This window comes from Brachyhypopomus gauderio, chromosome 9, assembly GCF_052324685.1.
Source record: "Brachyhypopomus gauderio isolate BG-103 chromosome 9, BGAUD_0.2, whole genome shotgun sequence".
Classification (NCBI taxonomy): Eukaryota; Metazoa; Chordata; class Actinopteri; order Gymnotiformes; family Hypopomidae; genus Brachyhypopomus; species Brachyhypopomus gauderio.
Window position 1 is genome coordinate 19793420 of NC_135219.1, and position 23845 is coordinate 19817264.

Genomic DNA, 23845 nt, shown 5'->3' on the forward strand with positions numbered 1-23845 from the left:
AGCACCGTGGTGTCCGAGATCCTCTGGCCGTCCACGAAGGTCTCGGTGTCCAGGCTGGCCGGCGTGACCGTCACCAGGCCGTCGGCGTGCATCAGGTTGCAGTGATGAGGGTGGATGCCTGGGCCGAACAGCTGGGGGGGGGGGGTGTATATGAGCAAATATACCAATACATGAACAAACAAATGTATTAGCATCATGAACAGCTAGTCACTCTATTAGGTGAGTAGTGAGTAGGTCGAGGCCTCTGCCGTAGTAGTGAGTAGGTCGAGGCCTCTGCCGTAGTAGTGAGTGTCGAGGCCTCTGCCGTAATAGTGAGTGTAGGTCGAGGCCTCTGCCGTAGTAGTGAGTAGGTCGAGGGCCTCTGCCGTAGTAGTGAGTAGGTCGAGGCCTCTGCCGTAGTAGTGAGTAGGTCGAGGCCTCTGCCGTAGTAGTGAGTAGGTCGAGGCCTCTGCCGTATAGTGAGTAGGTCGAGGCCTCTGCCGTAATAGTGAGTAGGTCGAGGCCTCTGCCGTAATAGTGAGTAGGTCGAGGCCTCTGCCGTAGTAGTGAGTAGGTCGAGGCCTCTGCCGTAATAGTGAGTAGGTCGATGCCTCTGCCGTAATAGTGAGTAGGTTGAGGCCTCTCCCGTAATAGTGAGTAGGTCGAGGCCTCTCCCGTAATAGTGAGTAGGTCGAGGCCTCTCCCGTAATAGTGAGTAGGGTGAGGCCTCTCCCGTAATAGTGAGTAGGGTGAGGCCTCTCCCGTAATAGTGAGTAGGGTGAGGCCTCTCCCGTAATAGTGAGTAGGGTGAGGCCTCTGCTGTAATAGTGAGTAGGGTGAGGCCTCTGCTGTAATAGTGAGTAGAGTGAGCCTCTCCTGTAATAGTGAGTAGGGTGAGGCCTCTCCTGTAATAGTGAGTAGGGTGAGGCCTCTGCTGTAGTAGTGAGTAGGGTGAGGCCTCTGCTGTAGTAGTGAGTAGAGTGAGGCCTCTCCTGTAATAGTGAGTAGGGTGAGGCCTCTCCTGTAATAGTGAGTAGGGTGAGGCCTCTCCTGTAATAGTGAGTAGGGTGAGGCCTCTGCTGTAGTAGTGAGTAGGGTGAGGCCTCTGCTGTAGTAGTGAGTAGGGTGAGGCCTCTGCTGTAGTAGTGAGTAGGGTGAGGCCTCTGCTGTAGTAGTGAGTAGGGTGAGGCCTCTGCTGTAGTAGTGAGTAGGGTGAGGCCTCTGCTGTAGTAGTGAGTAGGGTGAGGCCTCTGCTGTAGTAGTGAGTAGGGTGAGGCCTCTGCTGTAGTAGTGAGTAGGGTGAGGCCTCTGCTGTAGTAGTGAGTAGAGTGAGGCCTCTCCTGTAATAGTGAGTAGGGTGAGGCCTCTCCTGTAATAGTGAGTAGGGTGAGGCCTCTGCTGTAGTAGTGAGTAGGGTGAGGCCTCTGCTGTAATAGTGAGTAGGGTGAGGCCTCTGCTGTAGTAGTGAGTAGGGTGAGGCCTCTGCTGTAAGTAGTGAGTAGGGTGCAGGAGTGCAATTCTGCTCACCTGGATGTTTCCATCTTCACTCCGCTCTGAGCCAACCTCAGTCACACTGTGCTGCAGTCTGTAGAGTTTGGGCTTATCCCTGGAGTCTGAACCATCTACGCAGAAGTGACATCACACACCCACAGTCTACAATATGCACCTCATTGTCATACACACACACCCACAGTCTACAATATGCACCTCATTGTCATACACACACACCCCTACAGTCACAACCTGCTTTTCTTCATTCATTCACAAAATATTTCACATCCATGATGTTGTACATGACGATTCACATACTCCCAACAGAATTGAACACCCACACCCACAACCACACCCACACACACACACACGGGTGCAACCCTTCCCACCACCCTCCACATTCCTCACACATCCCACGCATGTTAAACTAATGCCCCTACGGACACCAACTACTGCCCTGGTGCTGCCCTGATCCGAAAGCACGGAGGTAAACAGCTCTGTTTCTTTCATCATGCTCAGAACAGACAAAGGCCAAACCACAGTCACCTCACAGAAACAGGACATGCATGAATTAGAAATACGTGTTGTTACATTTTGCAACATAGCATCTTGTTTATCTTGGTGAAGTTGGAAGGGACATTTTTGCAGCGTGAATTCATCATGAATCCTATAAACAAACTGGTCTTTTCTGAATTCAGTGTCTATGGAAAGCTACTAAACAGGAATCAGGAAGTTAAACAAACATAACGCATCAACATGCTGACCAGTTAATCATTATGCAATGTTAATCAGACGGTCTTCCTGCTCCTCCTGTTGCTCACACTCACTATAACTGAGATCTTTCTGTTTATGACACATGCAGTTCCATAGCGTGTTTGTAAAGCCGCGTAAAAATACTGATTTTCAAATTAACTAATTTTCGCCTGGTAAAGCTGTTCTAGTGCGTGCATGCCCCATACTGTTCCTGTATCAGTGCTGCCGGCTGATAAGTAATTAAATTGAATGATTAGGGCCACATCTTCACTGCTGAACATTCAGTAATCTACATAATGTAATCCATATACAGCACTCATTCTTAGGAAATCCCTGTGACAAGCAATAGTGATTATATTGATATTAGACACCGATTTATATATTGAATTAATTGAAATTGAATCAATTTGTGAATCCAAATGCACACCCAGCCCTATGTAGTGTACATATGCTTAAAACGTTTGTGACAACTTCCCTTGATCAGAAAACTACACGGTCATATTGCCCACCACAGTACAGAAGTTTTATAATCTATGGTGGAATGAGGCGTTTGATTACCGAGATCAGGCTTAGGATTCATTAGTGACATGAACAAAGCAAAGAAACATGCACACAAATGACGTGAGCTTTCTGCACAACACAAACTCATTATAGCAAAGGGCCATCCATGAAGCACAAAGACACTGAACTACAGCAGCACAAATCAGAGTTCTGGTTCAGAGATGGAGAGGGGTACAGGGAGGTAGAGCAGGAGAGAAGGGGCGCGTTACCTTCGTGTTGTCGATAGGCGTAGTAGGCATAGTGATTCCCCCGCCCTAGGAGAGGACGCATGCGGAGGGGCCAGGAGCACACAGTACCACAGCACAAGGGCACACACACACACACACACACGTGTACACACACGCACGCACACGCAAACATGCACACGCCCGCACGCACGCACAAACGCAGACAGAAATGGATATAGGCAGATAGAGAGAGAGAGAAAGAGAGAGAGAGAGAGAAGAAAGAAACAGCACCATAAGCAGGTTGCCCCTCTGAACACCCCCACACCTGAGCACACAATAACCCCTGAGCCCATCTCCCACCATCACACGTTACATGTTACTTTATTACTTTGCTTGTTTGTTTGAGGACATTAATGTGCACTGGTTATTTACACAGACAGGTAAGAGACGTTAGACGTTAGTGCATCAGATGGAGAACTCGGGTCAGTCACACTAGCAGAACGAGGGGGGGGGTGTGGATGCAACAGTGGGGCAGCGTTAGAGCCTCACTAGCACGACGGGCCCTGTGCTCCTGCATCTGACTGGCTAAAGGCAGCGTGATCCGGTAATAACCAGTTGTGGGGAAAAGTTCTACTTACACCTAAACCTACAGGCTTACAGTGGGCATCAGCGGGGACTGGTTAATGACTCAAGTTCTAAGCTGGTTCACTGGAGCACAGATGCATGTGTGTGTGTGTGTGTGTCCTTCCCACCTGGGCTGAGCTCCACCAGGTAGGGCAGCTTCTCGGGGGGCAGGGCTCCGTGCAGGGAGCCCCCTCGTTCCTCCGGCTTGCGCCCCTTCTTAGGGGCGGAGTCCGGAGGCCTCTTCTTCAGCTGGAACACTAATGCCTCTGTAAGAACATGTAGCACAATAAGGGTGCAATACTCTTACCGCCACCAGATGGCGCCATCTAATTAAAGCTGTGTTATTCATTTCAAGTGCTTTTTTTCAAGCTGATATTCAGCAGGCATTTAGTGAATTTTGTGAAATACAATAATAACGAGATAAAAAAGGAACACTGACCTTTATCGCTGGTCCAGTCTCTGAAGATCTGCAGAGGGCACTCTGCGTCATCCAGGATGTTCTCCCTCACGGGTTTGTCGTCGGAGTGCACCACCTGCGCAAGACCAATCAGACGTCAGGTTGAATCTGCAGCGCCGTCCCACGGCCAGGCCAGCGTGCCATGAGCCCCCTCCCCCCCCCAACGAGTTCACAGAGGAGCTATATGGTTAATTAAAAGGGCAGGAGTGGGCGGAGACTGTGTGGCTCTGACAGGCTCAATGCAATTGGCTAACAAAGAACACAACAGGGGCGTTGAGAGGGGGCGTGGCAGGGAGGGGAGGGGCTTTGGCACCAACGACGCTTGTCATGTGCTGACAGGAGATATCTCCCTCCCTCCCTGCACCCAACCCCCCCCTCCCCCGCTCCAGTCTCCCTCCCTCCGTCTTCCGTCCATCTCCTCCTCTCCGTCTCTCCTCCCCAGTCCCTCTGTAGCTTCCCCGACATGCAGGGAACACGCCCGGCATCGGAGAACCAAACCTTTCACGGACGCAGTAGAAACATCACATGATGGCTGAAACATGAAACATGTCCCTGGTAGGAGGGAACAAACCGGAGTCAGCTCGACAACGATGCTGAAGCTACAGCCAAACACACGGCAGGGAGTCCGGCTAGCACACACGCTCACGCACGCTTTTAACAATTACTAGTGTCTTTTTGCCCCCCAAACTGCGGAGCATGAAAGCGAGCTCTAATAAATATCTGTGTGAGCAACGTGACTGTGAGCCAATGCTCTGGGCCGCAGTGTAAGGTGAGGGCGGGTGGGGTGTGGGCGACCTTTAGGGGCGGACAGTGGAAGTGGGCGTGGCTCTCACCTGGGCGATGCAGTACTCTCTGGGATTCTCCTTTTCCAGGCCGTACTTCTCCAGGGCCTCGGCCACGGCGAAGTCGGCCGTGTCTGTCGTGGAGAGCAGGATGGTCTTGTAGGGGATGTTGGGCTTCAGACTGTCTGCGTAGATCCTAAGTGTCCCCCCTGAGAGAGAGAGAGCACTCATTTTGAGATGTTCAGTGCTTCCTTTTGCATCTCGTTCACACCCTCCTCTACTCAGGAAGTACATCTGCTCTGCATAATAATGAACACCCTGTGCCCTCAGTAGCTTCCGCCATCACACACACACACACACACACACACACACACACACACACACACACACACACACACACACACACACACACACGCTGCTCCTAGGCATGGCTCGGGCGTGGGTGTGTGCGGACAGTGGCCTGGCGTGGCGTCGAGAAACCGGCCGTCGAGTGGCCGCACTGCAGCTGGGTGCCGGTCAGAGGTTGCCGTGACCCGGGCGGAGCGAACCTCTCATTATGAGATCGCAAACTCAACCCCAGCACACATTTATGGAGCAGAGGTCCAAACAGGCACTGATCGATCACACGGCAGTCACTATTGTACGTGTTACTGTGTGTGTGTGTGTGTGTGTGTCAATCATTGTACATTTACCTGAGTGAGGTCAGTCATCACTGCTGGGTGAGTTACTGAGTGTTCGCTTAGTCAGGTCAGCTGTCACCACTGTGTGTGAGTGTGAGTGTGTGTGTGTGTGTGTGTGTGTGTGTGTGTGTGTGTGTGTGTATACCCGAGTCAGGCCGGCCGTCGCTGCTGCGAAACTCCTGCATTCTCTTCTCCAGCTTCTGCTGCCGTCTCCTCTTCATCACCACCTCTGGGTTGGAGATGGTGCGGGTGAAGCTGGTCTCCGGCATGTCCTTGTACACCTCCGCCGCCAGCCGCGAGTTCTCTCTAACACACACACACACACACACACACACACACACACACAACGTCAGATAGAGAAACGCAGCTATGGCCACTAACAAAACAACACAAACCTTTAATGGGTTTAAGAGGTCTATGCGTTGTGGTATTAAATTCTACACGCTAGTGGGTGTGTCCACACGGGGACGGACACGAGGACACACGCAGGCTGGCGTGAGGGACGCCCGGCGCTCACCCGTCCTCTCTGTTTGCCGCGTGCTCGTCTCCGTCTGGGATGCGGGCGAAGGCCTCTTTGTCTCTCCTCTTCTCCTTTTTCTTCTCCTTCTTGGACAGCGTCCTTTTGAAATTCTGGATCACGCCCTCCTTCTCTTTCTCAGGGCCGTTGCTCTGTGTTTTCTGGTGGGGGGGGGTGAGAGAGGGGTGAGGTGGGGGTGGGATGTGAGGAGAGGACAGGGGGGGTGAGAGGAACGGTGGGGGGGGGGGGGGGACTCTGTGGGCTCCAGGACGGGCCGGAGTGCGTTAGGCAACAGGGCCCCGCAAGTCCCCCGCAAACCAACAACGGATTGTAGAAAGCCCTGGAGAGTTTGGTAAAGAGAGGTTTCACTGCACTCTTATAAAGCCCTGGAGAGTTTGGTAAAGAGAGGTTTCACTGCACTCTTATAAAGCCCTGGAGAGTTTGGTAAAGAGAGGTTTCACTGCACTCTTATAAAGCCCTGGAGAGTTTGGTAAAGAGAGGTTTCACTGCACTCTTATAAAGCCCTGGAGAGTTTGGTAAAGAGAGGTTTCACTGCACTCTTATAAAGCCCTGGAGAGTTTGGTAAAGAGAGGTTTCACTGCACTCTTATAAAGCCCTGGAGAGTTTGGTAAAGCGAAGTTTCACTGCACTCTTATAAAGCCCTGGAGAGTTTGGTAAAGAGAGGTTTCACTGCACTCTTATAAAGCCCTGGAGAGTTTGGTAAAGAGAGGTTTCACTGCACTCTTATAAAGCCCTGGAGAGTTTGGTAAAGAGAGGTTTCACTGCACTCTTATAAAGCCCTGGAGAGTTTGGTAAAGAGAGGTTTCACTGCACTCTTATAAAGCCCTGGAGAGTTTGGTAAAGAGAGGTTTCACTGCACTCTTATAAAGCCCTGGAGAGTTTGGTAGAGAGAGGTTTCACTGCACTCTTATAAAGCCCTGGAGAGTTTGGTAAAGAGAGGTTTCACTGCACTCTTATAAAGCCCTGGAGAGTTTGGTAAAGAGAGGTTTCACTGCACTCTTATAAAGCCCTGGAGAGTTTGGTAAAGATGGGTTTCACTGCACTCTTATAAAGCCCTGGAGAGTTTGGTAAAGAGAGGTTTCACTGCACTCTTATAAAGCCCTGGAGAGTTTGGTAAAGCGAAGTTTCACTGCACTCTTATAAAGCCCTGGAGAGTTTGGTAAAGAGAGGTTTCACTGCACTCTTATAAAGCCCTGGAGAGTTTGGTAAAGAGAGGTTTCACTGCACTCTTATAAAGCCCTGGAGAGTTTGGTAAAGAGAGGTTTCACTGCACTCTTATAAAGCCCTGGAGAGTTTGGTAAAGAGAGGTTTCACTGCACTCTTATAAAGCCCTGGAGAGTTTGGTAAAGAGAGGTTTCACTGCACTCTTATAAAGCCCTGGAGAGTTTGGTAAAGAGAGGTTTCACTGCACTCTTATAAAGCCCTGGAGAGTTTGGTAAAGAGAGGTTTCACTGCACTCTTATGAGCGAGTGAAGCCAAACTGGACCCAAATAAAAGTTCCCTGAGAAAAGGAGAAGAACGAGAACCATAAGCTCTCGGGAAAGGCCTTCGGCTCGGCTGACCGAGGGCTGGAATGATGAGGTTTTTCTTTCCACTTTAGCAGCTTAAAAAGTACTGGAACCTCAGTGGTATGCTTTAACACACACACACACACACACGCACACACACGCACACACACGCACACACACGCACACACACGCACACACACGCACACACACGCACACACACGCACACACACGCACACACACGCACACACACAGACACAGACACACGCACACACACAGACACAGACACAGACACAGACACAGACACAGACACAGACACACCCCTCTCAAGCATTCCATCACTGACTTTTACAACACTTAGGGGAGCTCTACTGCACTGCATATTGAGTTGGTCAGAAATAGTGTGAGGAGATGCCTGAAGAAGCTGTTGTTTATAGAAGGAGAGCGTTGGGAGAGAAGGAGGGGTAGAGTGTGTGTGTGTGTGTGTGTGTGTGTGTGTGTGTGTGTGTGTGTGTGTGTGTGTGTGTGTGTGTGTGTGTGTGTGTGTGTGAGAGAGATGGTGCTCTACATGAGATAATGAAATGTTTGCTGACGTCTGTGTCTCCCACCAGGAGTATAAGCATATTGGGCAGGGTTTCAGTTGGCTCTGTGTGTGTGTGTGTGTGTGTGTGTGTGTGTACACATGCCACTTTGGAGCCTAGAGACAAATTACTTAAACATGCATCTGTGTGAAATCATCCCCCGAATCATAAACGACATTATAGCTAAAAGAAGCAGCTTAATGGGACCCGACTCAGGGGGCTTTAACTGTGTGGAGGACATGTGCTCTGTACTGCTGTTTCTTCTGGACAGCCTACACACAGGGCTGTGAGGATCAGGACTGCAGCACAGTTGGACGGGGCCCCCGTCTTGGCCAGCCGCTCACCTTTGGGATGATGTCGTTCTCGTTCTTCAGGACGAAGCGTCCCTCTCTGTCGTCTTTGTTCCAGTTCAGCTGCACCACCAGCGGCTTCTCGTCCAGGTCCAGCTTGCGCTCTTCTGCCAGAAACGGGGGGAGGGGACGGGTCACTACGTTTGTCCGTCCCGCGCGTCGCCGTTCCCGCCGCCAAACCCCACGGACCGGCCGCGCCCGCTACTCACCGCCGCTGACGTGGACCTCGTACAGGGAGTACTTGGGCGAGGAGAGCATCCGCATGTCGGGCCGGAACTTCTCGGCCAGCGTCTCGATCACGTCCTGCGTGGTGGCCGTGCTCGACACGCGGATGCACTTGGTGGCGAAGTTCCCCGCCACCCTGTCCTGGAAGTAGAAGCGCATGACGCCATGGAACTCCAAATCCTGTGGGGGGGGGGGGGGGGGGGGGGGGGAGGAGGAGACGTTAGCCCGCTCTCTCAAACCGCCCCGAACTCCACTGAGGTTCTAGCCTCAGGTTCTGCTGCTCTCGGTCTGCGGAGCTCCACCCCTTTAACCAGTAGCCACACCTCTAACCCCTACACAATAACCAATAGCCTGGCTGTTTTTCATTCAAGGTGCGACGCGGAGTGAAAGTGATCTCGGGCCGCCGCCTCGTGCCGACGGCGAGCAGGTGACCTGGAGCAGAGGCGGACGCCCAGGTGTCTCTTTTTGGGGGCGGAGCGGGGGAAGGGTATTGCGACTCCCTGGGTGGTATGCTTTTGTACCGGCGCACGGGCCTTGCAGTGGGTTGACGGCACCTTTTGTCTCCCTACAAAAGTCGAGCAGGCGTTTCTCGGCTTCCGGAGTGCCAGCCCCGTCTTTCAGAATGCCGTCGGGGCAACACGAACCCCCCAGTGCTCATCCGCGTGTGTGGGAGCTGTAATGAAATCCCTACGTAGCACAATAACAGCACAAAGGCCTCCAAAAATGCCACCGACTGGCTGCTCACACAACCTAAAAGGTGTCTTCCAATGATACCAGAGAAAACGCTGTCAGCTCGAAAATACACCTGCCTGCTGTTGGTGGGATTTACTTTTAAGTGCTCGGGACGGACTTTCTACCAATAATAAGCCAGAACAAAACAAACAATAATCCAGAACTCGATGCCTCCGAGACGGCACAAAGTCGTCGTACTGATGCAGGCAAGAAAATCTCACAATTCAGAGGCGGAATTCCCCTATGATTTTCATAAAGTCTCCATGGCAACAGGAACAATGGAGGTGAGTGGGGTCAGCGCCTGCTTCCTGTCTGTGCTCAGACCATTTCCTGCCCTGATTGTGTTTTGTATATGGTGTGCATGGTGTGTTGTTGTGAACTAAAACAACGCTAACTTTCAAATGATGGAGCGAAAGGTTTATCATCTGGTGAGGGTTCTTTTGCTGCACACTACCAGCTACACAACCAGGGCTACCACACACACACACACACACACACACACACCCTCCCTAAAGCCCACATGAGCAGACAGACACACACAGACAGTAAGGAAAGACAGAGAAGGTTAAAAAGCACGCAGACGCACAGGAATGTGTTTGGAGCAGGGTGAGTCTGACGCTGAAACTCATGTTTGCTCTCCCTCAGATGCAGGACAACCTTTGACCCGGGCACCTCCCAGACAGAACGGGCCTAGCCAAGCTTAGTCACACACACACACACACACACACACACACACACACACACACACACACACACTCACACAGACACACACACACCTCTGGCAGGGCTTCTGGGGACTGTAAATCAGTAGTGGGCGGAACCCTGCACTTTCACCTATTCTCCATTATCCATTTGGATTCCCAGAATTCCACAGTACACCAGTTTGGCCACAGTCCCGCTCCTGGCGTGTGGCATCATCCTTGTTCCTGCAGAGGCGCGTTATGGATTTGCAGACATACGAAGGGAACAGAGGAAGACATGGACCTGACCGGAGGGACGTTAGACACAACTGAAACCTTCACACACTTTTAAATTAGGAAGGTACCACCATGGCAGAAAGGGTCACTCAAACTCCTGTCAGCACCATTCACACTTTCCTCTACTCACCCTTCTTCAGAGGCACCGGATAAACTGCTGGGTTAAGAGTTTCCTTTAAACTAACTGCAGAAATTTTGTTTATTAAAAAAAAAGACCACTAACTCCGAGTAAAGGTCAGAGTAAAACAGTTGAATATGCCCCCAGCTAAGATGTTCAACACTGGGTTATGACGCAGGACCACCAGCAGATGGCAACAAAGTGTCATTTGATACAAGTCTCCGGAGTGCGCCGGTGGTGAGGGTCTGGAAGTGAGCCAGCGCCCACCGCCTCTCGCAGCAGACACCTGGCTGGAGTCGGAGGGAACCGTAGCTCATGTCTGGCCAGCTCAGAGGCCCCAGACACCCGGGCTTTTTCGGCAATCGTGACACGAGCTTCCCAGATAACTGGGCTATTTTTCCACGCACTTAGGCTCAGAATGAAAGTGCGGTTTGTCTTTGACAAACCATGAAAGAGCGCTCGGCGGAGCACAAAGGCAACATGCTAATCTCCTGCGCCACACGCACAGCGCGGGACAAAACGGTCGAGCTGCGCCGATAATTCAGGACAGCAGCAGGTTGGGGGAGGTGTCAAACACCTGTGTGTGTGTCTGCAAGACAGAGAGCACGTGTGGGGAGAGGAGAGGGGGCGCAGGACATCATACGGGACATGAGATGACCTGCTGTGAGGTCAGCGCTCAGCCCTCGGCTACAATTAGCATACTAATGGAGCGGTAGGGCACCCGGGAGGCCTGGGGGGCACAATAAGTGATGAGCAAACACCGCCCAGCCAATCAGTGGACATGCAAGGGGAGGGGCAGGAGACGACCCCCACGTCCTAGTTACGTGATCGGGACAAGGAGGGGCACCATGGAGATAACTTTTATTGTGTGCATGTCTAGCGCAGGGCGGGAAGAAGACCGACCCACCCACCGCCCCCAAACGACACGCCACGCGATTCTGGGAGTAATCGACGCCTTGTGAGGTTTGTACGTATTCGCATATGTACGTGTGGGCGCACATATGCTGTCTGCAGGAGCGCACAGCTGGGTTGGCCGGCCAACCGCACGGCCGTTCTATCGCACACTACGGCGCTCAGCGTTACGTCACCGCTCCTGCGGATGCCCCGTGCAGTTAGAGCGGCTCGTGACGCGCACTCATGGCATCCTGCCGCACAACCAGTTATCATCGTTTTATTTTATTTTTTCTTTCATCAAAAGAGAAGAACCAGAGGTGAAAGACACACATGCCAGACTCCCGAGTGCACTTTGCGTCTGCGGGAGATTCTCTGGATTCGGCATTTCCGAGGTGTCCTTAATCAGATGCACGCGGAGCAGAGGAGAGCGGGAAAGCTAATTGCTGTTGAGTTTACATACCAGAGCGGTGGTGAACAGGGCTGTGTAAACAGCCCCCCCCCCCTCACTCCCCAGAGACGGGGCCCGCACGCAGGGAGGAGGGGAGGTAGAGCAGAGGGGGGAGACGGCAGGCGTGATGTCGGGGAAGCCCGTCTCCTCTGTGCCGCGGCGATGGAGACGCCCCTGTTCTTCATCACACAAGAGGCGTAGAGGCAGACGCCATTCTCACAACGATAAGCACGCCAACAACTAGTCCAAGTCAAACGGGGACTCGATGCACACCTGTACGACAGTGCCACGATGGGAGTTCGACCGCATCGTGCCGTCGGTAGTAATTAGGCTCGTTGGTCCTTAGACTTGTCGTTAATATCTAATATCGCTCTTTGGGGTTCCCCCTCCCTCTGCTGCAGTCGGCTGTGGCATGTTGGGGGATACGGAGAGAAGTGCCCCCCCCCCCCCGGAAACAACGGTGAAGCTGGATAAACAGGCACGCTTTCCCGCGAGGGGCTACGCCAGGAACTGACTCACCCCGCCACACACCAGATAAGACGGGCGTGCGCACACGCTAACGCATGACATCATGTACCAGGAACAGACGGGCTCTACTGAGCAGGGTGACGAGAACATTCTTCACCGTTCCTATGCCTGTGATTATTAACCAAAGTTGACAACAGACAACCTATAATCCTACAAAAACTACTATATCTGCTAGTGTTCTTACTCAGCCTAGCAAGAATTTGACACGGTTAAACTGGAGGTTAATTAATAGCAGGAAAGAGCAGAAGCAGAAAGAGTAATGAGCAGGCGTGGGAGCGCTGACGGCCCCAGACAGAGTGCAGCTTTCTGCCCGTGTGTGTGGGACACCGCCCGGCCCGGTGCACAGAGGGGGCCGGTCCGTCCCACCCTGCCGGGCGTGAACCTGGCCATGGCCCGACGGGATTCCCACGCCGGTGGTGCAGCAGGGAGGAGCCCCATGGATAGGCCCGCGGAGGTAGAGAGAGAGAGAGAGAGAGAGAGAGAGAGAGAGAGAGAGAGAGAGAGAGAGAGAGAGAGAGAGAGAGAGAGAGAGAGAGAGAGAGAGAGAGAGAGAGAGAGAGAGAGGGGGGTTCTACTCTTGTAGTGAGACAAAGATTGAATCTGTTTACTTGTGTTCGTTTACTGAGCTCAAGTAAACAAGGACATTACATTTTAATGGCGGCTGAAGTAGTTGAGAAACCCAGGAGCTAGGTCGAAATTTAATCACCGCCTTGTGAGAATGGAACGATCTTCACCACAGAAGAACCGCAAGCCAGCGGCGAGGCCACTAAACGTCTCTCTGGGGAATCTGAGGTTGAAGCGCCAGCTCCTTCTCCAGCTGATGCGGAGCCTGCAGTGGGGAGGCGGGGACGGCCGCTGGCTGCCGACGGCCCCAGTGCCGGGGCTTAGCCCAGGGCCGTGGGAGCAGGCTAGCATGAAGGGGTTGGCCAATATATCATTCACTCGTTGCAATATTGGTGGTATCGCCCTTTTTTAACGATACCGATAGCACAAGCAGGTGCAATATAATATGACGTCTAAATAACGACCCACTGGCAGGGGCCGGCGCGCAGGACACCACACTGTGCTACACATGACAGCAGATGAAGTCGCCGTCTTCCCTCTTCAGGCTTTCGATCTGAACAATCATTTGTGCCTCAGACTCTCGGGCAACATCATATCCTGCCAAAGTGGCTTTCAAGCAGTAACTTCCTGCTTTTCCTGCTCTAAAACACACACACACACACACACACACACACACACACACACACACACACACACACACACACACACACACACACACACACACACACACACACACACACACAATTCATGGGGTTCTGCTGAAAACATTTGTTGATTGGGAAACGGTACTACACAAGAATGACTGGCAAGGATTGAACAGACCAGTTAGCGCACACTGCCAAGAAGACAGCAAAGACAACAGCAAACATCACAAATTCAACTTGCTGGAATCTTATTAAAAAAAAGAAAAATACATAAATCACGGGCTGTAAGGAGAGTGGTGTAAAATAATGAGTCTCTGTTTTGAGGTAATTAGTTTTCCTTCCGTGGGACAAAACACACCGGCAAAGTAATTAACTAACAAATCTCTTAATCTAATCATCCTGCCTCAGTGGCTGGTCTCTGCACACACCAGAGACCACCTGCTTGTCTCCCTGCTTTCATTTCGCCAGGTCTGTGTCCTGTGTGTGGACGTGAGAAGACACAGCTCACAGACAGGCTTGTTTTGTTATTGTCTTTTGTTTTTTAAAGCATCTAGCTCCATGGCCATCTCATACCTCTCCCATGGGAACAATCAATCAAACGGACACATACATTGGTCCAAAATATGGACCACACATAAGAACTCCTGGACCTGCGGGTGGTTCAAGCTCCTCCCCCTCGGCACCCTGTAGGTCCCTGCGGACATCGCGGACACACCCAGCATCAGTAATGCTCTATAATCACAGCTCTGGTCTGATTCGTCAGTCAAGTCAGAATCACAGGGGGTGTGAGCGGTAGCCCCGCCCACGCGCACCAGCTCGGCCCAAGAAAAATCTTCTTAGTAGTCTGCTTGTAGAGCCAGATTAGGACTTCCTAGAGTTCAGCCCTGGACTTACCCCAAGACATGAGAGCATGATGAAGCGTTAACCATATTACTGACACCCCGACAACCATGCCCAAAGCCCCTCAGGCCAGTCAGAGCTTAGAACAGCATCTACGAGTTTGTGTGCGAGATGGGTTAATGAAAGTCATTAGTACACTGTAGCAGACCATCGTTTCCAACACCGAGAACAAAACTAGGAGAAACAAAATCAGCTAAAGGGGATTATGTGGCTTCATCAGTGGTACCCCTGATCCCCCCCCATAATGGTCTCCTGCGTGCCTAGTTAATACAAATGCACTGCTGACTCAACTTCCAACGGCAGGATATGGCGGGCGTTAGACTCTTCTCTCTCTCTCACACACACACACACACACACACACACACACACACACACACACACACACACACACACACACACACACACACACACACACACACACACACACACACACACACACACACACACACACACAGAGAGAGAGACATGCCCATAGGCAGGACATAAGCTGTCAGACAAATAAAATTAGAGCATAAAATTGAATACAAGGAAACAAACACAAAAAATGAAAAGAAGGGAAAAAAAACACATCTGGGCCTTAAAACACCAGCTAAGCACCACGAGGCTAATTTAAAAACAGAATTAGCAGAGTGCGTCTGTGTGCGTCCGTCAGGTGGGGGTGAGCGTCTCCTCTTCCTAAGCAGGAGAAACAGGAGGGCAGAGTTGAAAGGTGATTTGCTGCCCATCACACAGGAATGAGCACAATCTCTTCGCAGCCTTCATCACGGGAATCATTTAAATCAGTGTGAAAGGGGGCGGGTCCACACAGCTGCACACGAGGAGGGAGAACACTCGTCCTCCTCAAACTAGTACGACTAGTTCAGCCTTCGCCATCGGCCCCTGCTGCACGACATTTCATCAGACAGCATTTCTGAACTGTCAGGCAGTCGGGAGCGCGGACAAACACGCACATGACACCCGGACCGGGCCCTCTGCACAGCCCGGGGCTCCGCAGCTGTCTGCGGCCGCGTCCGGCTCCCAGATCGTTGCGTTTGATGGAGGCGATGGGGACAGGCCTTGTGTGGAACAATGAGGCCCTTTCACGCACAAACGCCACCTGTTGGCCTCCCTCCCCACCCCAGCCCAGCACACCTACACCAGACTGCACTTGCTCTGTGAGCCGGAAAGACAAACAAGGAACAGAAAGAAAATCTTTGTACACATATGCACAAGCACAGAAAGGGGATGGTTCCCTGGGGGAGTGGCTTACACACACACACACACACACACACACACACACACACACACAGGGAGGGAGAGCACCTAAAGGGTTAGCCATTTACAGCAGGAATGTGGTTCGGGGAGAGGCGTCTTGAAGCCGTCCCTCACAGCCGTCCCCGCACCAGTGCTGTCTCCTAGGAGACGGGACACAGCTATGTGAGGGTTCGCGCATTCATGCAGAGACAGAGTGACATGGGGAGGGAGTAAAGGCCCAGGCTTGAAAGAGCTTCAGCACCATAGCTGCGTGTGTGTGTGTGTGTGTGTGTGTGTGTTACAGCACCATAGCTCCATGTGTATTTGCGTGAGGGTGAGAGAGAAAGAGAGGAAATAAAAATAAAAAAAACAAACAAAAAAACCTCTCAGTCCAATGGGAACAGGAAATGGGAAGAAAAGTTCAGCGAGCAGATACATCCTGAGCTGCCCACACTAACAGACGCAGCCCTGGACAGTGATTGGCCAGCCGCAGCCCTGGACAGTGATTGGCCAGCCGCAGCCCTGGACAGTGATTGGCCAGGAGGAGCACGCATGCTCTCACGACCTCCCATTTCCTCCTCGTGGTGTTTCCGTGAGCCCGTACACATTCATCCTGCTCCACGCCAGATCTCTGAGCTGCTGGAGCAAACGTGCGTGTGTGTGTGTGATGCTGAAGGCCTCAGGGGCATCCCCATCTCAAAAGAAGGTGGAGCAACAGCACTGCGTTTCGGGTGGGGTCCCCACTGGCCTCGTGCTGCTTTGGGAGCTTCCCCATCAGCGGCTCGCTAGCGCTCAGATGGCCACGGCTGGCACTCGCTCTGCCTGCAGACTCACACAAGGAGAGGCCAGCACCTCCATGACAGGGAGAGAAGAGCATCTCTAACATGTAAATCGCGTGTGTGTGTGTGTGTGTGTGTGTGTGAGACTGACGACAGCGCTAATGCAGAGAGGGCAGAGGAACATATGAGCACAATCAGGTACTGTAGAGGAGGATGTTTCAGCCCAGCCAATGAGAGACGGCCATGAAGTGGCAGGACGGAGCCCCTCCCCTTCCCCGCGTATAACGCTCGCTCGGTCACGGCGCACCACCGCGACGCTGCTCTGGCCCCAGACGGCAGCGCTCGGCTCGGGAGGCCGAACCTATAATCTCAGGTGTGATTGTCTCATACTGCAAACAGGTGACACAAAGGTAAGGCTTGTGGAGAGGGAGAGAATGCCCACCTGCTGCAGGTACGCTACCACGGCGTTCCTTGATGAATTCATAATCTCAGAGTCTGAGATACAGAGCTGAAGACAAATACCCTTTAATGATTAATATATTCTTTTACAGTCAAAGATTCTTCTGCGTTTTGCTCAAAGCCCCAACCAGATAAAGTTCTGCTGTAAAGCTAATGAAAGAGGCCACGGAAATCCACTCAACTCCCACAGACGAGCTGGAATGCAGACAGTAAAAATGTGCAGGTGTTCTGGGGTGGAGGGGTACCTGAGGGAAAACGCTCTTAACCTCCGGCCCGCCTGAAGAAAACCTCAATTTCCTCTTTGTTTCATTAGGACTGCAGGCGGGATGTTTGGAGTGGGTCACGGGTGTGTGTGTGTGTGTGTTCGCCTCCCCGGGCCCTCAGCACTAAGAGGGGCGGGCCTGGAACTCCAGAGCCGCTGCTCTGATCGATCGGCGTGGTGGCCGAGACCCGCGCTGCTCTGACCGCAGGACAAGTGTGTTCAGCAGTGCCACGTCTGCCATCTTGGTGCAAAACACCCTCATCAGATTTCATCTATAGAGGTCAGCGATAACTGAGTGTGTATGTGTGTGTGTGTGAGTGTGTGTGCGCTGTCATGTCATTCATCGTGCTGAAATGTGCACCATGTAAATAAGCATGTAACAGTACCTGGGGTGGCGGAGGGGTCTGCTGACCGCAAGAATCAGAAGGGTGAAGCTGTGTGTGTGTGTGTGTGTGTTTGTGTGTTCAGCCCCCACTGTCAGAGAGCCAAAGCAGTGAAACAAGAGGCATTTCTACCCCCCCACATGGCACACACCCAAGGCCACCATGCTAGACTAGTGCGCCATCAGGTCTCGGGTCCACAGACGCACCAGGACGATGGGTTAGTCGTGGTACGGGTCAAACGCCATTTGTAGCAGGGCTGATCGTTCTAGTACCGATTGCCATGAGGGACAGCAAATTCAGCTCAGCGCATGAGCGAAGCATTCTGGGTAAATGGCACATGGTGCTAAAGATGATCAATCAAGCTCCTAGGGGCTGGTGGAACGATCTCATTCACTTCAGTGATGGACGAGCAGGACAAGAACGCAAGGACTTGATCCAAGATCATGTGACCATCAGTCCTAAAGGCTCCTAAAAGTGTTACACACACACACACACACAGGAAATGGTATAAAGTCGATCACATGTCCAGCGGACATGGAGCCCGAATCATGTTGAGACTGTTGTAATCCTGATCCGCTCCAGCAGACAGTGTCGGACCTGAAACCGGAACACCGGCGAGAGCCCGGGTCTTCTTTCCGGCGTGCTATCCGGTTCCCCTGAGCAATGGCGAGCTGGAGTCAAGAACCCTGCTCCGCGTTCTTGGCACGTGGCGTTCCAAATGTGGACCTGAGTGTATGCAGCAACAAGTCCGGGCTTTGTTTGAGCCCAGGACTGCGAGCCTCTAACGGGAAGCAGACCGGGTCGGGATTCCCGTCGAGCTGGTTGTTCCACCTGCTCTCGTTTCACCGCGTGAGCTCGTCGAGCCGACGAACCCGGTACAAGCGCGGTCAGGACAGGTGCGCGCTCCTGGTGGGATCTGACGCTCTGGGTTGGAGGGCTGGAGTAACTACGGGAAATGGAGACGTCTCCGGAGTGTCTGCTGCAGTCAGCCGGGCCTCAGCCAGGAGCCATACAGGCCCCGGCCACACAGGTCGAGCCAGTCTGACTACGCAGGAACCAGCCGTACCCTGTTTCCCCGGAGCTCACGCCAAAACTTTCCTCTCATTTGCTTGTCCGAGGCCTAACATACCTCTAAGCTCCTTTCAATAATGCACGTACATGTTATTCTGGTGTCTGTTACACGACTAGCAGATACCGGCATCCGTGCCAAATAAATAATTCACCGACATGCAGGGCTCTAAGCCTCGCCGTGTCTGTAGGTTTAATCCACACACGGCGTCTCCGCCGCCGTCTTTGTGTTCATAGGAAATTTAAGATAGCATTTAAAATGGTGGCTTAGTCTAAAGAGAGTACGTGTGTGAGTTGTGACTGCGGTGTGGAGCCCTGCATGTCCGAGAGAACACGGACTACTGCACCATGAAGACAGACATGAGGACTTTCAAATGAGTCAGCAGAATGCCAGAACCTTCCACTGATTAATTATTAAGAGAGAAAAGCAAAAGAAAAGAAAAAAAAAGTCACACACAGTGCAGAGTCCCAAGGTGAAAGAAACCCTTCATTCATTTTCCCAGGCTCTTTTCCAATGTCATACACACAACACACAAACGCGCGTGTGCGCACACACACAAACAAAAATGAGTCATCTTTCCACCACACACGTTTGATTCTGATCTGACCGAGCATTGCTGACATTCAGTCATGACACCTTTACCGCACCCTCTTAAGCTACACAGCAGAAAGGGACAGCCAATCAATTCACCAGAACCTAACTTCCCCCGAGCACGCTCACATCCGCCTTCGCTGCTGTCACCTGGCCGGGCTGGAGCGCAGCCCTGCTTTCGCTCCGGGAACACCTGGCGACACTTTGCGTCACACCGTGGGGGGGAAAAGGAGCAATTTGCTCTCCCAGCTCCCGTAACACCGACCCTTACAAAAAGCCCCTCCCGAAACCGGAACCTTTCTTCGACCCTGACGGGCCGGATAATTAGCGGCCTATGGGATTCAGATGGCAGCCGGTTTGAGGAGGAGGCCCATAAGCGCAAGTGTCTGGCCCACGGGACGGCGGGAGACCACTTGTCCTGCTGGGTGTACTGTGGAGACGAACGTGCGAACGACTCTGGCCGCGTCTGCTACCGAGACGACTGCGTCCAGCTCGGCAGAAAGCCGTTTCGCACTCCTCGACCATCTGGAAATAAACGCGTGCCGAAAGCGACGGAGGGTTGTCGGCTTTGCCCGCGTTCGCTTGCGAGCGTTGCTCGGAGGGGCCATGCTTGTTCGGGTGCACACGGGAGCAGGGTCGTGATACGCGTCGCAATTTACGACTGCTCAACAGACGTGCTAGCAACACGCCGAGCTAACGACACGCGTGTAGAATTCTCGCCGGCACAATTCTCAAGCTCTGGTTCTTCACCCGTGCGTTGGGGCGCCTGCTGCTGTTCGTCTCCGTGCTGCTACACGGGTCCAGAACAGAGAACCGGAGGCAGACGGGTCTCCTTCAGGCCTGGATAGGAAAACAGACGGGTGGAAAGATAAACAGATGGACAGGCAGAGCAGATAGGAAGAGGGAGCAGGGCCGACTACAGCTGTATCAACAGAAAGGCTCCACCCTGGTACTGGTCGTGCGGGGCTGCTGATCAGAGCGGGCCTGGGGGAGTGCAGCACGGGGCCAGGCTGGGACGCGCCGGCCGACAGCCCCCCCGGGAGACCCCTTTGATGTGGGCGGGACGGTCAGCGGCCAGGCATCAGCTGTGCTTCCTGACATTTTACAGTACGAAGAAAAATTGTGACTGAGGACCAAGTGAGAGCGTGCTTCATCTTTCTAATGTCAGTGACTTTACTGCCTTCTGTTAGTACTGGAGAAAATTAATCCATCAATTGATAAACACCTGTGAATCTTTCCAGTCTGAGCAAAAGGTTGTAGTCCTGACAAATGAAATAAAAACATCATTCAAATAAACGTGAATATTTTACATTAATGCAACCTTGTAAGACAGTTCCTTAATAAACAGAAATTCAAGAGTTTTGCTCAGCTCCTGCTGCTGTTCTTGTAGGAGTCTGTGAAACGTGCTGGAGAAGTTGCCTTCAGCCAAGGCTAAGCCAACATTTTCATTCAGAGCAACACTTATCAGAATAAGCCATTGTTGATATGCATTGAGATTATTTGGTGCATAATTTGTCCCCAGATAAACACGGGGATTAAATGACCATGCAGTGAATTCTGCCCTGGCTGGAGAGTGGACAAACGTTGCCCTGCTCGCTGGAGTGTGTGCACAAACGCGGGCTCAGGAAAGCAAAGGCATTGTTCGGCTCACCGACGGACTTTCCTTCCCCTCTGGCTCCTCGGACCGCGGGTGTGCGCGTTCGTGAGGTGAACGTCGTAACCCCCTCGCCGTACCAGGCAGCGAGGGGGAGCGGTGGAGGAATGTGACACGCAGGGCCTGCCCACGGACAACGGGGTAAGTACTTTCCCAGGGAGATGCCGTAATGTGTGTGTGTGTGTGTGTGTGTGTGTAGGGGGGCATCACATGGTAAAGTGGGGCTACAGAGAACAGAAGGAAAGAGCCCAGGAAGAGCCAAACCCCACCAGAACCTTTGAATCTGTTTTTATAATGTACGTCATTAAACCACACAAGACATTTAGGCCTGCTATTCAATAAAGCGGAACCGATTACTTTATCTGGTTTGTCCGTTCAATTGCGGCTGTCGTGTTGAGCTTTGTGTCACAGCAATAACAAATAACGTGCTATTCACAATACATGGAGGACAGGCATAACATAGATCAGTTTTCCTTATGATGTTCAGGCTAGCAAACAGCCTTTATATGTGTTTTATGAAAGTGGTTATCTTGAAGTGCACCCTGTCGTTGACACTGCATACGGCACACAAGTTCTGATCGGGGACACTCTGGGCCGTAATAACCACTGAGGGCAATAGACTTCCGACAGAATGAACCAGAGAACAGGGGCTCGACAAAGCGGAAATAATCAGCACACATCAGCACTCACCTTGTGTGTGCGCATGTGTACACACACACACAGTTTGTTTTTCCTCACTCTCTCGTGACTGTGCGGTTGTGGGTGGCCACTCTCTGGTTTCGCTGTATTGTGGCAATGAGTTCTGAGAGACACAATACTGCTCTAATAGGGATTACAGAACACAAGCAGATCTCCACAATGAGGGGGGGCGGCCCAGCAATACCACACTTCTCACAGACACACACCACTTACACAACACGACAAATCATCCCCAATTCATCTCCGCACAAAGCTAGAATGCGTGTCGTAATATGAAAATTCAATACCCTTTCACGGGGTCACCTTTCATCTTCAAAGTAAGTGAAACAAACATTTCTTTATAAGAAAAAAATTGGAAAACCATCTAGGAACGGGCGAGAAAAGTAGGGAGAGGCATTTTGAAAGAACGAACATCTGCTTTGGAGAAGGAGGGAGTGATTGGCCGTGACCAGACGGGTCAGCCCAGGTCGGCTGGAGTGGGGACACCACGCGGAATCACGCCGACTCCCCGTGACAAAAGGAGCGCCAGACACAGAGAATTAATGACAGGGGCTGAATCCTCACCCGGCTGAGCGGGGGCAAATGACCCCTTTGCAGTTTGGCTGAAGGATGGTTTATGGGTGCAAGTGGCATTTTAGAGTGACAGTGACTGGTGGGTTGAAGCAGGACTCTCGCCACGACCTCCGACACCACACAATTAGTCCCAAGCTGGAAAAGTCATTAAATGTAAAACCCCAAATCCAATCCCAGGCCCAACGGATTCACCCCGCTGCTGTTTATACTCTACACCTTCACGTACATCTTCCGCTCTTGTGGTCGGCTACACGTGTGAAATTATGGGGTATTTAAAGTTTAAATACATTTCCTTTTCCAATTCACCAAACTTAGCCGTGTTTTCCTCACGCTCTTCTGCTGTGACGGGTACCATCTGAAAGCAGTCTTTGGCTTCCAGAAAAGAAGAAGGTATATTTACTTAGGAGGACTGGGTGTAATTATGAACTTCAAAAGCAAAGTCAAAGACAGGAGTGCACTCCCTCGTCAGAAAGTGAAGGGCACGTCAGCCATGATCTGAAGCCTTATCTGGGGTAAATAAATAAACATGACAATCATGCCCCATGCTCTATGTTAACAGGATGCCGTCTGCACTGACATGGGTGGGTAGGTATTTGTGACGACTCCAACCTGGTGACCATCAACAGCCTTTGAGCCCAAATGCCTTTTAGCAAGGGCCTGCCAAGCGGGATGGCACGGGTGGTCACGGTTTGGATCGGGGTCAGGTCAGCCCGGCTTGCTCGATGCTTTTCTCCCAAACCCGGACTTCTCTCCCAAGTTAAGTTTACCAAAGGCAAAAGTCAAGGGCGTCACATGAGACAGCGTGGACAGACCTCCTCCATTCTCATTAAGCTTCTTTAGAAATCCAGCGTTGCAAAATCCTCTGAGCAGCGATGGCCGAGTGAGGCTGTCGAGGGTTAAACGGAACAATGGGCAACACACGGACTAACCAAACAAAGAGAATAGTGTTACTTTTTGTAGGAAAGAGGAAAAAAAAAAACACAATGAAGTCGGCTTGGTTCATTAGTTTAGAGGAATTCAACTCTGCCTCCCGCCTCCTCACAGCAGTCTGCGGTCTTACACTTAATTACACTAACTAAAGCTATTCAGGGCACCATGCACAGAGCAGATCACCACAGGCCCAACAGCAGACATGTGAGAGCAGAGGAATGAGCAGGCAGAGACTTTCAACAAGAGAGATGTTCTTCTAAGAAAACCAAAATAAAATGACTATGGGGTCAATCTCAAACATTCACAACCGGCAGTTTTAATCAACACCACCACAAAAAAAAGTCATGATAGCAGTTCAACTGCGAAACAGCATGTCCCACATGGACAGGAAATACCTCAACTTCTCTCCAAACGAAACCCCACCAAAGCCACCAGCACCTGCACGCTCAACTCTGCGCGAGGCGCTGGGATGCCGTATCTATGGATACTGCGGCGCAGGCTGGGTGTAGTCAACATTTACCCACAGACTGTATCAACAGCACTGTGATAAAGGCACACTGAGCTCAAGGCTGAAAGCTAAAATCGGCCGCAGCTGAGTGGCATGCAGCCCTGCACAGAAGCGATGCCAAGGGTGCCAGGCACTCCAGCTGCCCCCGATTGTTGTGCAGGGCTCGTGCCCCAGTACTGCAGCTCACAATACCAGTCCCTGTTTGAA

At 52.0% G+C, this 23845-nt stretch overlaps 1 protein-coding gene across 1 annotated transcript in view; it reads right to left on the bottom strand.

The window, feature by feature from the left end:
* The window catches only part of afdna (afadin, adherens junction formation factor a), a 69914-nt gene that overhangs the window by 31718 nt on the left and 14351 nt on the right, over window positions 1-23845 (bottom strand). Inside the window, 10 exon segments of the mRNA XM_077016107.1 lie at window positions 6-131; window positions 1507-1601; window positions 2994-3038; window positions 3704-3841; window positions 4015-4108; window positions 4866-5023; window positions 5640-5800; window positions 6012-6172; window positions 8463-8575; window positions 8678-8873. Of these exon segments, the coding sequence (XP_076872222.1) occupies window positions 6-131; window positions 1507-1601; window positions 2994-3038; window positions 3704-3841; window positions 4015-4108; window positions 4866-5023; window positions 5640-5800; window positions 6012-6172; window positions 8463-8575; window positions 8678-8873 (1287 nt within the window).